This window comes from Polypterus senegalus, chromosome 9 (genome assembly GCF_016835505.1).
Source record: "Polypterus senegalus isolate Bchr_013 chromosome 9, ASM1683550v1, whole genome shotgun sequence".
In the NCBI taxonomy this organism is placed as follows: Eukaryota; Metazoa; Chordata; class Cladistia; order Polypteriformes; family Polypteridae; genus Polypterus; species Polypterus senegalus.
In genome coordinates, this window is record NC_053162.1 from 14,784,182 (window position 1) to 14,799,495 (window position 15,314).

General features: G+C 45.3%; 1 protein-coding gene across 1 annotated transcript in view; it reads right to left on the bottom strand.

The window, feature by feature from the left end:
* The window catches only part of LOC120535123 (multiple epidermal growth factor-like domains protein 9), a 434,998-nt gene that overhangs the window by 82,262 nt on the left and 337,422 nt on the right, over positions 1 to 15,314 (bottom strand). The window contains exon 4 of the mRNA XM_039762720.1: positions 12,396 to 12,545. Within this exon, the coding sequence (XP_039618654.1) occupies positions 12,396 to 12,545 (150 nt within the window). The remainder of the gene's footprint in view (positions 1 to 12,395; positions 12,546 to 15,314) is intronic.

Sequence of the window (15,314 nt, forward strand, 5' to 3'; positions counted from 1 at the left end):
AGGGGTCTGATTTTAGGATTGATTTCTTGGGTTTCAAGACCCGACTTATATGCCAGTATACATAAAATACTTCTTTTTTTGTTTAATGTCATTGGTTTCTTCCTGTCTTGCGTCCAATGCTAGCTTTGTTAGGTTCCAGAACCCCCCCAGGACCCTGGCCTGGATTAAGTGGGTTAGAAAATGAGATGACATGACAACTGCTATCCAATCGTGAGAGAGATAAAGGGGCTCGGAGGCTGAATCGGGTCATAGGATTGATCTGGTTGACTGGCACTTGTGTGACGTGTTTGAGGCAAACCTGTATGTACGCTAGTGTGAATTTCATTTTTATACTTAGATTTCCTAACTGGGGCGGCACGGTGCCGCAGTGGGTAGCGCTGCTGCCTCACAGTTAGGAGACCCGGGTTCACTTCCCGGGTCCTCCCTGCATGGAGTTTGCATGTTCTCCCCGTGTCTGCGTGGGTTTCCTCCCACAGTCCAAAGACATGCAGGTTAGGTGGATTGACGATTCTAAATTGTCCCGTGTGTGTGTGTGTGTGTGTGTGCGCACCCTGTGGTGGGTTGGCGCCCTGCCCGGGGTTTGTTTCCTGCCTTGCGCCCTGTGTTGGCCGGGATTGGTTCCAGCAGAACCCTGTGACCCTGTAGTTAGGGTATAGCGGGTTGGATAATGGATGGATGGAGATTTTTCCCAAAATGCACCACTGAACCTGTAGTTAGAACAGCCCAATGTTAGATCACATTCATAACTCACCTGAACTGCTCCAAGGTTAGTATGGTATTACACCAAGACCACCCTCTCCAAGGGGCCTCGGTCCTGTTGTGTTGGTCTGCACCAGAATGTGACAGGTGTGGTCACACTAAGGGGGGAATTTGCTGCCGAGGTCAAAAAAATAATCTGGGTGTGAAAATGCCTTTTAAAAAAGGAATAGCCTACAGAGACATTACAACTTCAGCATACACAGGCACAATAAACTGAACTGAAAGGCTTTACTTTGTAACGATTCCAAAAGTGCGGCACTCAAGCACAGACCTGCCAAACCTCCGTGACGGTGCCATCCCGGCGTATGAAAATTCAAGCTGGCAGACCTCGCTGGGAAAGCAAATCCATCATCTGTTGACACCAAGAGGGCAACCGGCAAGCAATCTGCTCGGCAAAATGTGCAGAGCACCTATCAAGGGTGATGTCGAGGAATTTAGCGAAATTATAAATACTGAAACATTTAAGAAAAAGAACACAGAAGGCGGCACAAAGTAAATCTGCGTTTATTTGATTTAATTCTAATAGTTTGACTGCCATTGATTCTTCGGTTATAACACAGGAGAACAACTTGGCATGCAGTGCCAGATTTACCTGATTAGATTAAAAAGCGGTTACTTTGTACAATGTTACAAAGCCAATATATTTTTTTTAAGTTATGTAAAAATGTTGGAGAACTGCTTGAAACAGGAAGAAATAAAAAAGCAATACAGCGCATACTGTGAGCAGGGCATACTATGCCAGCGCCAGCCAGTGTGTGCTGCCAACTAGCAGACTTGGAGGGCAACCAGACCAGTAGAGAGCACAGGCTGGCCTTGAATCTCATAAATCAGGGGACGGCGTGGACTGCTGTATGTGCTGCCTTGACTTATGACACACACCCCAAAGACGGGCAGGTTTGGTTGCTTGGTGGTTGAGGTCGCTCCTATATGAGAGGATTTCGATTTCTGATTTGAAATACGTTGTTAATCCCCGATGAGTGAGTTAAGTATTTGTGGGCACTCGACCCCAGTCGGCTCCTGCCGTATACCCACATATGTTGGGATACACTGTGGTGACTTGGGAGGACTTACACTGAACAACTGATGCCAGTGCAGAGCGGCAGGGCCGTTACCCCAGAGGTCTCCCAATATGAAGAGAGCCAGTTTGGTCAAATAGCACACTCTGGAGTTGCATGTGTTTTGGACCAAAGGTTTAAATGTCGGCTGAAGGGACAGTGAAAGCAGCGATCGTCATGTGTCGTCTAAAGCTGACGTCACACGAGATGACTTAGGCGGAGTGGTGGCTCTGGGATCTATCTAGGGATTTAGATAGATAGATAGATAGATAGATAGATAGATAGATAGATAGATAGATAGATAGATAGATAGATAGATAGATAGATAGATAGATAGATAGATAGATAGATAGATAGATAGATAGATAGATAGATAGATAGATAGATAGATAGATAGATAGATAGATAGATAGATAGATAGATAGATAGATACTTTATTTGTATGATGTTAACGTTTACCCCACAGGTGGAATTGATGAGTCGCATAGTGTGGGGTCTCCTCAGTCTGTCAGTCGAGCAGGATGGTGACAGCAGTCTGAGGCTGAAGCTGCTCCTCTGTCTGGAGATGATCCTGTTCAGTGGATGCAGTGGATTCTCCATGATTGACAGGTGCCTGCTCAGAGCCCGTCGCTCTGCCATGGATGTCAAACTGTCCAGCTCCGTGCCTACAATAGAGCCTGCCTTCCTCACCAGTTTGTCCAGGCGTGAGGCGTCCCTCTTCTTTATGCTGCCTCCCCAGCACACCACCGCGTAGAAGAGGGCGCTCACCACAACCATCTGGTAGAACATCTGCAGCATCTTATTGCAGATGTTGAAAGACGCTAGTCTTCTAAGGAAGTATAGTCGACTCTGTCCTCTCCTGCAGAGCATCAGTATTGGCAGTCCAGTCCAATTTGTCATCCATCTGCACTCCCAGGTATTTATAGGTCTGTACCCTCTGCACAGTCACCTCTGATGATCACGGGGTCCATGAGGGGCCTGGGTCTCCTAATCAGAAGGTTGCCGGTTTGAATCCCATAAGTGCCAAAAGTGACTCTACTTCATTGGGCCCCTGAGTAAGGCCCTTAACCTGCAATTGCTCTGTCCTGGGCATGACGTTAATCTCCATCCAGCCTTGAAAGTGGGCCTGCAGGGAAAAACCTGGGGGTGGGTGGCAGAATTGGCACTCTGACCACCATAAAAAAACTCACACTGGTTCCATTCCATCTGCACTTGTGTGCTGCTGAGGTGTCACCTGTTGCATGGGTGAACTCAGGTCCTAATCTGGGATCCTGAGTTGGTTCATCATATGGTGGGTGCGGCGATGCGCTGTATCAGTGTGCTGTCCTATCCTCTCTATCTAAGTTTGCAGATGATACCAAGATTGGTGGATTGGCAGATAACTGAGAATCTGCTGAATCATCACAGAGGGACTTGGACAGCATACAGGCTTGGGCAGATTTGTGGCAGATGAAATCTGATGTAATAAATGTAAAGTATTACATGTAGGAAGTAAAAATCTTAGGTTTGAATACACAATTGAGGGTCTGAACATTGAAAGTCTGCCTCATGAGAAGGATTTAGGAGTTGCAGTGGACTCGTCACTATCAACAGCCAGACAGTGTTCAGAAGCCATTAAGAAGAAGGCTGTCAGGTTATATAGCGCCTTGATGTGTGGAGTACAAGTCACAGGAGGTTCTGCTCACGTCATTATAACGCACTGGTGAGGCCTCATCTGGAGTACTGGGTGCTGTTTTGGTCTCCAGGGTACAAAAAGGACATAACAGCACTAGAAAAGGTTGGAAGAAGAGCGACTAGGCTGATTCCAGGGGTACAGGGGATAAGTTATGAGGAAAGATTAAAGGAGCTGAGCCTTTACAGTTTAGGATAAAGCAGATTAAGAGGAGACCTGACTGAAGTGTTTAAAAGTATGACGGGAATTAGTCCAGTGGATCGAGACAGTGACTTTAAAATGAGTTCATCAAGAACATGGTGACACAGTTAGAAACCTGTTAAGGGAAAATTATACACAAACATTAGGAGGTTTTTCTTCACACAGAGGACCACAGACACCTGGAATAAGTGACCAAGCAGTGAGGTGAACTGTGGGACTTCAGGGACTTTCAAAACTCGACCTAATGTTATTTTAGAAGAATTAAGTGGATAAGACTGGCGAGCTTTGTTGGGCTGAATGGCCTCTTCTCGTCCAGATTGTTCTGTTGTTCTAATGTCATGATTTTGGTGAACTCTAGGAAATGAAATCCTGGAGGAATTAAACGTGTGTTGGGGGCCACAGGCTTCAGTAGTGTAAGAATTCAAAGATTTGTAAGCCTCCACCTAATGGCTGCATTGCCCCTCATCCAATTACTATCCTTCAATAAGGGCGCGTCAATAAAGGTGAGCTTCAAAAGGGCGACCTCAGTTGGGCGCAGCGAATAAAGGCAAACGCAACAAAATTATTACAGAAAATGTATTAGATAAAGGCAATGATTGAACGTATAAAATTATCTACGAACGCCTTTATTCGCCATACCCACTTGAGGTCGCCCTTTTGAAGCTCACCTTTTTGTGTGCGCCCTTATTGAATAGAGCCGTCCAATTCACTGTCCCATACACAGTAATCCCTCGCTCTATCGCGCATCGACTTTTGCGGCTTGACTCTATCACGAATTTTATATGTAAGCATATCTAAATATATATTGCAGATCTTTCGGAGCTTTGCGGATATCTGTGGACAATGGATCTTTTTACTTCTGGTACATGCTTCCTCAGTTGATTTCATACGAGGGACGCTATTGGCAGATGGCTGAGAAGGACGTTGGCGAGCATCGACTTTGTGCTGACAGCAGTTAACTTTTCACACTTTCTAATTTGGAAAAGAAACACTATGGATGAACTTAAAACTCTCTACAGTAATCCCTCACTATATCGCGCTTCGACTTTCGCGGCTTTTATATGTAAGCATATCTAAATATAAAACGCGGATTTTTCGCAGCTTCACGGGTTCTGCGGACAATGGGTCTTTTTACTTCCTGTACATGCTTCCTCAGTTGGTTTGCCCAGTTGACTTCATACAAGGGACGCTATTGGCGGATGGCTGAGAAGCTAACCAATCAGAGCACGCAGTTAAGTTCCTGTGTGCTGAATGCGATGTTAACCAGGAAGTCTCGCCTCGCTCATTCAGCATCAACGTGTTTCGCTGTGTAAAGAGTTAACTTTTGTGCTCTTTTGTGTTTATCTTTGTGCATAGTCAAGCCCTTCATTATGGCTCCAAAACGATCTGCTCCTGGTACTGTTTCAAGGGCCGTGCCCGAGCGCAAGCGGTTACTGAAAAGGTAAACGTTTTGGAAATGCTGAAGGAATGGAAAAGCTACACCGCTGTAGGACGCCATTACAGCATCAATGAGGCTACGATTCTTTTTATTTAAAAAGTAGGAAAGGAATATAAGATCTACAGCTGCAGTGTCCTTTAACCACGGTGCAAAACGAGTTGTAAGTGGATGTAATAAGGCAGTAATCTGGATGGAATCTGCTTTAGGGATTTGGATTGAAGACTGCTGGAAGAACAACAATGGCGGTGCTACACAGTCGCCTGAAGTGGCTCCTTTAGGGGCTGTAACGCTCTCCTTTGTTGTGCAGTAAAATTAAACTCAACGTTATCAGACAAGTCATCATGTCATTGTTGGTGAGTAACCATAATTAATTTTCTACTTACAGTACTTAGTACATGTACGTACGTTTAGTGTCACTGTACATACATTTACTGTATACAGTTTTTCTTGCTGTGTATGTATTTATTGCTGGTGGCCTGTCTATCATAATGTCTGTAACATGTGATATCGGAGACACTTGATATCTTTAAAATAATATTTAGGTTTTACTGTATATAAACAGTGTGTTTACATACATAATTTCAATGAATCTTACCTAATATCTAAGAGAATATAAAGGGAATATTTATAAACAGTGTGGGAGAGTTTATAAGGGCTTAAAATATATAAAAATAACCAAACAAACATGTGGTTTCTACTTTGCGGATTTTCACCTATCGCGTCTGGAACGCAACCCCCGCGATCGAGGAGGGATTACTGTATTGATTTAAGCCACGTCCTTTATTAGAACGTTCCAATAATTTGATGACAAATGGCGGGTCAGCCCAACAGTCCATCTAATGTTTCCAAAATGACCCGAGTTTTGAAGGCCCCTAAAGTCCTGCTCTCTCCCACACTACCGGGTCACTTATTCCAGGTGTCAGCGGTTCTCCGTTCAACGTTTGTGCAAAATTGGCAATTTCCAACTGTGCCCACGTGTTCTAGTTGAACTCAAAAAAGTAACAACCTGGACCCCCCCCATGCTAAATCCTTTTATTATTTTAAAAATGTTGATCATGTCCCCTCTTAAATCTTTACTTGCTTTTAAACTTACGACTCTTTCGACTCTTTCTTTAAAGGTTTATAGGCCTGTTATCGTCCCTGATGCACGCAGCGAGCGACTTTGTAGGCGAATTCTCGAGAAGTTATTGTGAGAAGCAAAAAGACCCGAAGAAATCACATCAGGTCAGAAACCTGAAAACTCTGTGAGAATAATCAGCAAACAAGACATGAGGGCAAGTCAGGAAAAGAAAGAAGGTGAAAACTGAAAAGAAACCTCACACTGGACCTGCTCGATAAATACACTGAATATGAGCTAAACGTCAGGTTTAGGTACAAGTAATCTATCTCCTGAGGGGTGAAGCCATGCGACGGAGCTGCCACATTTATAGCAGAATGTCTACATACGTCATCAACGTGTCACTCCCTGTCACATGATACGTCACTGTGCGCTGCGTAACAAAATAAAAGTTCAACTCTGTCCAAATAAACAAAAAGTAGCTCAGAAGCTCACAAAATGGATCCTTCATAATAAAGTATCACCAAGCACACGTCTCCTTTACTCTTCTCTCTGCACACCTCAGGCTGTAAATACAACAGCAGGTCACGTGACTGGCAGACATTCTCTGCTGATTCCGCACTTATGGGGTCTATTGAAAGGGGTCAGGGGAGAACTTTGAGAACTGTCTGCAACTTAACATCAGCAAAACCAAAGAACTGCTTATTGACTTTCACCGCAGCAAAGAGCCTCTGTGTCCGGTCACCATTCAGGTTAGTGGATGTAGAGGTGGTCCACTCCTACAAGTACCAGACTGCACCTGAAAAGAGGGCTAAATCAAGAGGGGAAAAAATGACCATTAAATAAAGAGAAATGCCCAGTGCTACAGGACTTGGGCCTAAAGTCTACTCCTAGCTTGGCACGTGATGGATGATGTGTGTGGTCTGCATGTTCTCCACGGATTGCGGTTTGCCGTCACTCTACATGATCTCTCGTGGGCTGTTTAAGCGTACCACCATTTAAAGGTTGGCAGCCTACTCACTTGGCACTGATGTGCCAACATGTCCATCAACAGTTTCTTTCAGGCTCTTCACTTTGATGTTCTCAGCCCCTGTCTACATGGGGACTGTCTGCCTCAGTATTTCTTCTTCTCAGCACACAACCTGTAACCTTCTTTATCTAAACTGTGAGCCGTTCCTCTCTCATCATTAGTTAGTTTTAGTTTTCTCTTGGAATGCTCCGCATCCATCATCCACGTCACAAGCTCATATGCAAAACAGCTCCATGTATGCTTTGTGTGCACATTTACACTCAATGCCAGAGAGTCCATCCATCCATTATCCAACCCGCTATATATCCTAACTACAGGGTCACAGGGGTCTGCTGGAGCCAATCCCAGGCAACACAGGGCTCAAGGCAGGAAACAAACCCCGGGCAGGGTGCCAACCCACCGCAGGGCACACACACATACCAAGCACACACCAGGGATAGTTTAGAATCGGCAATGCACCTAACCTGCATGTCTTTGGACTGTGGGAGGAAACCCACGCAGACACGGAGAGAACATGCAAACTCCATGCAGGGAGGACCCGGGAAGTGAACCCTTAAGGGTCTCCTAACTGCGAGGCAGCAGCGCTACCCACTGTGCCACCATGCCGCTGCCAGAGAGTCTCCTCTAATATATTATTTACCCCATGTAATTTGTAGTGATGGCTGAGTTAAGTTAATTCCACGTTTTCATGGGGAACGGACATAAATTTCCATTATAATGGGAGCAAATGGTGACCAACGCTGGCCAACAGTAAAGAATTTCAAAAACATCCTTGGGGGAAAAAAAAAAAAAAAAAAATTGCGTTACTATATCATTCAATTCACCCAATCGTACGCTCACACCGGGCAAAATGCAAAAATATGGCTAAATAAGTAACTCCAGAAAATGAAAGTAAGTCAACAAACAGGAAAGCCTCTTCATACAGAGTCAAACTTTGGAACTGAAGACCTGCATCTCCCCCTCATTCCTTGCTCAAGAGTCCTGCCTGTCCCAAAACCCCATCGTGACCCTGGGTTTGTTTAATGAGAAGAAAGCTGTCCATTGGTTAATGACGATACAACTGAACCATTCAAAATGACTGCCACAGAAGTGAACTGCAAAACCACATCTGCAGAAGACCGCAGTTTTAGACTAGCGTATGATGAGCAACACAACCACAAAATGTGTTCTGAGGTGAAATAAAAATACATTTGAGTTATATTCAGATAATGACATTTGATCTGAGGTCCATTAGTAATACCATACCCACCAAAGACGACAAATCCACAACCTCAGATGTTACATACAAGACACTACCCATCATTTATGAACCAATGCACTGGAGAGACACCGGCGTCTACATTAAACAGTCGTGTGCCCAGGCCTTTTAAGCACTGACCTTAGTCTATGGAGACTCAATGCTGATTTGTAATACACAATCGCTGGCAGACGGGAGATCCAATGGAAAGTCTTCCGGTCACCACATCTGTCACCATCACAAGTAATAGTGGACTCGGAAAAGAGGCCTGGTGAAATCCAAATTTGGTAGGTGCATTTTTCGACTGCTGTAACATTTATGTTGAAATGTGTAGCCTTTACTTGAAGGTTTGACTTTGAAATCACAAAGATCTCATCTTACGGTGCAGCTGTGTGCTCCCGGCTATGGAGGGCGCACAATTTACAGCAGTGACATTCATACGCGTCATGATCGCGACCTTTCAGCCTTTTCCTTGGCCTCTAAAAATAATGAATATGTCATTCTGGTGGTTTTTGAGGTCAAATAGATTTAAAAAGTCAGGTTGTTGAAGAGTTTGCTCTTTGTGACGCAGGATTGCTAGGCTGACGATGGGGATCGTGCGACGTGTGACGGTGTTACTGCAGCCATATGAAGGTCAGTGTCGTACATTTCCTGACTGTCCACGTTTGTGGATAAACCAAAACAAACTTACGTCAACTTGGTTTTTGTGTAGCAGTCTTCGATTGAGCGCTGTGAACAATTCAAGTAAAGATGATACGAATTACTAAATACACGACAGACTTGTTAAAACACGCAGAGAACAAACTGATTAAACATAAACGGAAACCAAAAATATCAGTTTATTCATTAACCAGACCAGTAACGGCGTACTGCACGATAACGTGCAGTGAATACACTTGACTTTCTTTCTCTACACGTTTATCATTCGTTTGCTCAGAGGTTGATGCGCTTGCTGTTTTCTGAGCTGCTCTTCTTTTCTCCACCCTAGCGGCCCGCTTCTTCTCTTCTTTCGTCGGCATCTTTTTGTGTTAAAACTCATTAAGTCAGCGTTTGTGCTGCAGTTACTCAGTACGTTTTTCTTAATTTATCACTGAAGTCTTCAATCTGCCTCAAGAATGATTTAAGATATGAAGACGGTGAAGGTGGTAGGGATGAGAACGGCGCCGTACGCATGCACCACATGGCCATCCTGCTGGCCGCTGCCGAGAGTTGATTCTACAATAAAATAAAAATAAAAAGAGGAATAATTCCAAAACTCTTTGCTTTCAATATAAAGCTGTAGTGCAGAGTTTCAGCGTAGTATATGTGTGCCCAACCGATGGGCTATTTGATTTTTAACCTTGACCTTCCTGGGTTGATCTTTGACCTTGGAGGTCAATCTTCACCCCGACGTCACGTAGTATAGTTGACAGTAGACGTCACGTAGTATATATGTGTACCAAATTTCAGGTGAATCGGTCAAACGGTTTGCGAGCTACGGGTGATTTAAAATCCTGGACAGACAAACGGACAGTCGCAGTAGCGTATTATATAAGAAGATTGATGAACTACGCCCAGTTGTCAATGGTGGAGACTTAAACTGTAAATTCAAAAATAAAGTCACACTCCTGGCGACCTCCGCCGAATGGCCGCCTACCCGCTCCTCTGCTGGGCCGTCCAATCTGACGAGAGAATCTTTCCATCGGATGATTCCAGCGCTGCTTTACTGTTAAGATATTTCTGGTTATGAATTCTTTTCTGTTGTTCGACTGTGTTTTGGTCCAGGCTATGTGAAATATGGTGGATTATCGACTCTCTCGCTCGTACGTTTCTTGTTCTGCAATCTTGCCTGACGTCCTAGTGTTTGTTTATTTCATTTCCGCCGTCTCAATTAAGACCTTGGGTTTGGTATCACAACTCTGTGTGCGGTCAGCATAACATGACAGAACTGGGAGCATCGAGTCTTACCAGTATTTACCAGTGGGCTGTGTGAAGATGCAGTCAGGCTGCAAATACGAGTAGCTGTGAATAAGGACCTAAACCAAAGTTCATCTATGCCAGATGAATCCGTAATCCAATGCAATTAAATAAAGGTGACGCTTTGATGTTAATGACCTTTCACTGGACGACGTCTACAAAACGCACCGCACTCAAGTTGTAACGGCCGACCACTTACCCGGCCGGCAGCTACACCTCCAAGACCTGTGGCCTGGATTAATTGCTGAGGTTAAATCTTAATCAAGCCGTACCTTTAACAAATTAAACCTTTCCCCCACAATTGACGGTGTAAAAAAACACAAAAGAAAAGCAGATATGTAAACTTACACTGATAAATTGTATTAAAATGAATCAGACAAGCTAAACAAATTATAAATATCCCTCCACCAAAGCAACACCGTGACAAATCCCTAGATGAATATAACTACCCCTCCCTTGCCCTTGTAACATACAACAAACAACATAAATACCAAAAAAGAATGAATGAAGCACGGAAATGAACGGTCGTGAACTTGAGTCCGAGTAACAATTGTCCTGAATGCAGATGACTGGTTAACCGATATATGGAGTGTTTGTAATTCCCGGAAGAAAATGGAACAGCCTCACCGTGTATCCTCGGCGATGGTGGAAAATGATCCGACCCCGGGGTCTCTCGTGATGAGGGTGTTGGAGTGAGTCCGGCGTAAAGAAAGACAAACTGGATGGAAGTGCGCGATGTGAAATACAGCAGGTACAAGTGGTTCGTGGTCGTAAAATGAATGTCTCCTTCCTTCCTTCTCTCCTTTCTCCCTCTTTGTTTCCTCTTGATTGTTTTTATAGTCCTGTGACGATTGTAATTGATTGATTGAAAACCGGCGTTTTCCAGGTTTGGGGCTGCGATCTTCTTCCATCATCCGTCCCCCTTTACAGGGACGGCATTCACTGACACACAAACAGTAAACGGGATGATGGAAACAAGACGCACGTGGTACGAACACAAACAACACTATTACTACTATGTAGCCCCGCTACAAATTGTATGAATGTGCATTTCTGTATGACGGGTGGAGTTTGCATGTTCTCCCCGTGTCTGCGTGGGTTTCCTTCCACAGTCCAAAGACATGCAGGTTAGGTGCGTTGGCGATTCTAAATTGCCCCTATTGTGTGCTTGGTATGTGTGGGTGTGTGTGCCCTGCGGTGGGCTGGCGCCCTGCCCAGGGTTTGTTTCCTGCCTTGCTCCCTGTTTTGACTGGGATTGGCTCCAGCAGACCCCCGTGACCCTGTAGTTAGGATATAGCAGGTTGGATAATGGATGGATTTCTGTATGATCTGATGGACTGTCCATGTAAAGCCTGTGTTTTCAACTTAATGAATGTTTTGGATTCAATTTTTTTTTTTTAGCCAGTAATATCTAAGCATGCTTAATAAATTCAGTTTCTCAGTCTGCATATGAAATTCATCCTAATCCCAGGGCCTAGCAGGTTATGCATCCATGCCTATGGCTGCAAGGATAGTCGTGCAATGTGAATCGTTCAGAGTGGTGTCAAATGAAGCTGGTGAGAAAAGCCATCCCTGCCTGACTGCCGGGGGATACGTCCCGAAATGAAACGGGAGAGAAGCGATCCAGCCCCCCTAACAGTATAAACACCGTACGCAGTCTGACACGCGGCTGAGGGCCTGGAAACGCAGCTCAGCTGATAATGCTAAATCACCACATTAGGCACTGAATGCTGCATCACGACAACATTCGCCTCCTTTTCTTTGACAGCAGACAGGCAATTCACAGGGAGTAATGACTCTGCTTCAGTCACCCGACACCTGTACACGGACACTGCTTGCTCGCTTGCAAACATCCCAACGCCCGCGGCGTAAACTCACCAGGGGGATGGTTTCAAGATAAAAGCCGTGGCAGACTCGCATAACGGCCGGAAGGCTGAGATCCACAACGGCACAACGCAATCTCAAGAGCGGGCTCTAAGAAAAGACTCACCGACATGACAAGTCCCGGTCGACGTCACTGTAGAGCAGGGGCACAGATCGCAGGCGTCCGAAAGGCTGGCATTGGGCCTCCTGTAGGAATTCTCCTTGCATTTATCACACTGGGGTCCTTCGGTGTTACCCTGGCAGTTAATACAAATACCTAAAAAACAAAAAAAAAAAAAAGTTTTCCAGATTATCAGCAACTTGAGCTCCGTGGGTATAAAGGCGTCAGCTACTCAGCAGGTCGGCGACAGCGGGACGCAGCCCGGAGCAGGCTAGCCCTCACCTGCTTTTCATTCTTTGAACAGCCCTTAAAGGAACACAGCCCCCTTAACATCAAAACACGTGGCTGCATCTCCCTGTTTATGCTAAAGCATGCATCACGTTTGCTTTGTGCGTCTGGGTGGGCAGTCTACACGGCACTGTGGTCAAGAAATGGTGGGTAACTTGATACTCCCGACTGTAGGATGATGCTGAACACTTGTTTTCAACTTTATCTTGTGCTTTATTAGAAAATCGGCATCACGGGGGGCAGGAGCCTGTCCCAGCAGCACTGCACTTAAGGTTAGAAATGGCCCTGGCAAGGGCGCCAGTCCACAGTAGGGCCCACTCTGGCACACATTCACACTTACTGTACACTGGGCACTGGATTAGGCGGTTTAGGGGGCATTTACTAAAACGGATCGATTCTTTCACTCACTCACTCATTCATTCATTCAACACAATGCTGGGTAGCGGTGGGCTGGCACCTGTTACTGAAGAACTGGAGGGATAGGGGGAGGAATGACCCTGGATGGGGCAAAGTCTGTTGTAGGCCACTACTGTATCATGCACATGCCCATTCTGTGGTAAGTGGTCGGTGGTGTTATGCCAGTTTTAGATAAATAATTGTGTCCTGAGAGCGTTCAGGCTCAGTGTGGGTGCAGGCGAGCGCATAAAAAAGATAAAAACATTTCACCAGGTGTTCTTACTACTCACCCGGCTGCATCATAAGGTTACTGAACAGCCCATCATAATAATAATACTGTAACAGACAAACATCCGTCCATCCATTATCCAACCTGCTATATCCTAACTACAGGGTCATGAGGGTCTGCTGGAGCCAATCCCAGCCAACACAGGGCACAAGGCAGGAAACAAACCCTGGGCAGGGCACACACACACGGGACAATTTAGGATCACCAGTGCACCTAACCTGCATGTCTTTGGACTATGGGAGGGAAAACACGCAGACACGGGGAGAACATGCAAACTCAGGACCCAGGAAGCGAACCCGGGTCTCCTAACTGCGAGGCAGCATCGATACCACTGTGCCACTGTGCCGCCCTACAGATAAACATGGTATATACAAATACTTGCAAACAATTGGCATTTGTTTATTTTGCAAGCTACGTCTACACTTGTGTGTGTCCTTTTGTTGTTATTGTCTTACTATGAATTGTTCTGAGGACAACTGCCATGTCATTATACTGAGCACATCTGACAATAAACCAACACGAGGCTGCAGTTTCAATCAACGTCCTGAATGCGTCACTAACCTGACGGACAAACATGGAAAGAACCAAGAAATGAACTTGTGAGTGACTTTAAGGTCACCTGGGAAAAAATGTCACATAAAGAAGTGAAAATGTAAACATGCTCTCCTGTCATTATTATTTTTCCAGTTTTTCACATACATCCTAAATATGCACGTTCGGTTAACCGATGACCTTCAGTTGGTCCAGCGATGAATTGGCACCTCAACCGGTCTTATTCTGGGCCTCACACACCAGTTCTGCTGGGCAGTGCTGGATTGGATTACTAAAACTTTGACTTTGGTGCCAACACCACTTTTTTGACCTCATCACCGGTGCTAAAACAGTTCAGAAGCAAAAAACATACAACTCCAAAACTGCTGGTGCGCCGCACCATCGCACCACCCTCTTGATAGCCTTGAAGTCCCGATCTTGTTGAACCAAAAGGTATTTCCCCCATGAAGTTCGAATGACATCAAAGCAATGATGGGGGGCTCCCCCATGAAGTTCTGATCACGTTGAAGCAATAAGGGGAGGAGTGGGTCGAGTGATGTTGGACTTTCATCCAAGCGTGCGGTTTCACTCTGTGAAGTCTACAAAATGGACGTTCTCCTACATATGCAGCGAGTGTCGAGGAATGGTGGAAGAGCTGGGGTGCAGTTGGGACTGAGAGGAAAGCTGACATTTAGTTCAAGGACTGAAAATCCCAAAATGCTGGTAACCGTTCCATTGGAACTTTTTGGTACTTTTCTAGTACCGGTAATACCACACAACTCTACTGCAGGGCAGACTCAGTCTTAATGGGACTTGAACCTCGAATGACAGATTTCAAAATGGATGGAGGAGTAAAAAACAAGTCCAAGTTTAGCGCCTGGTGTCCCACAATACGATGAGCTTCTTCTTTGCTTGGCTGCCACAGAGTAGCGATACTAGAACAACACCAAATAGAAGAAAATCAGCATAACGCCCTGACTATAAAACATCATATGCTATCTAAGAGACACATCAGGTCCACTCAGGCGGCTGTCGAGAAGCCGAATGACCTGCGCATAAACGGATTGACAGATAAATAAACCAGAAGGTTACGTTTTCATAGAAGACAAACATCTACAGTTCAAGTGGCAGTGCATGAAAATCCACAAAACAGAAGGAATGTACAGGAATTTCACAAGGGATTCGCCGGCAGCCTTGGCCAAGACAAAAGGCAAGCAGGCGGTTAGCCGTGCAAAAGATCCGCTAGCAGATGGCAAACGCTGCACGCACGTCTCTCCCGCTGGGCTCCTCCAAAGTCAGTGATCACAATCCAGCCGCACGTTCCTCCCCGTACTGTAAGCAGCTGCTGGAGCCCCCAAGAAGGAGCAGAGGCTCCCCCCGAAGTTGTAAATATTGATACAGTACAGACAATCTCCCTTGAC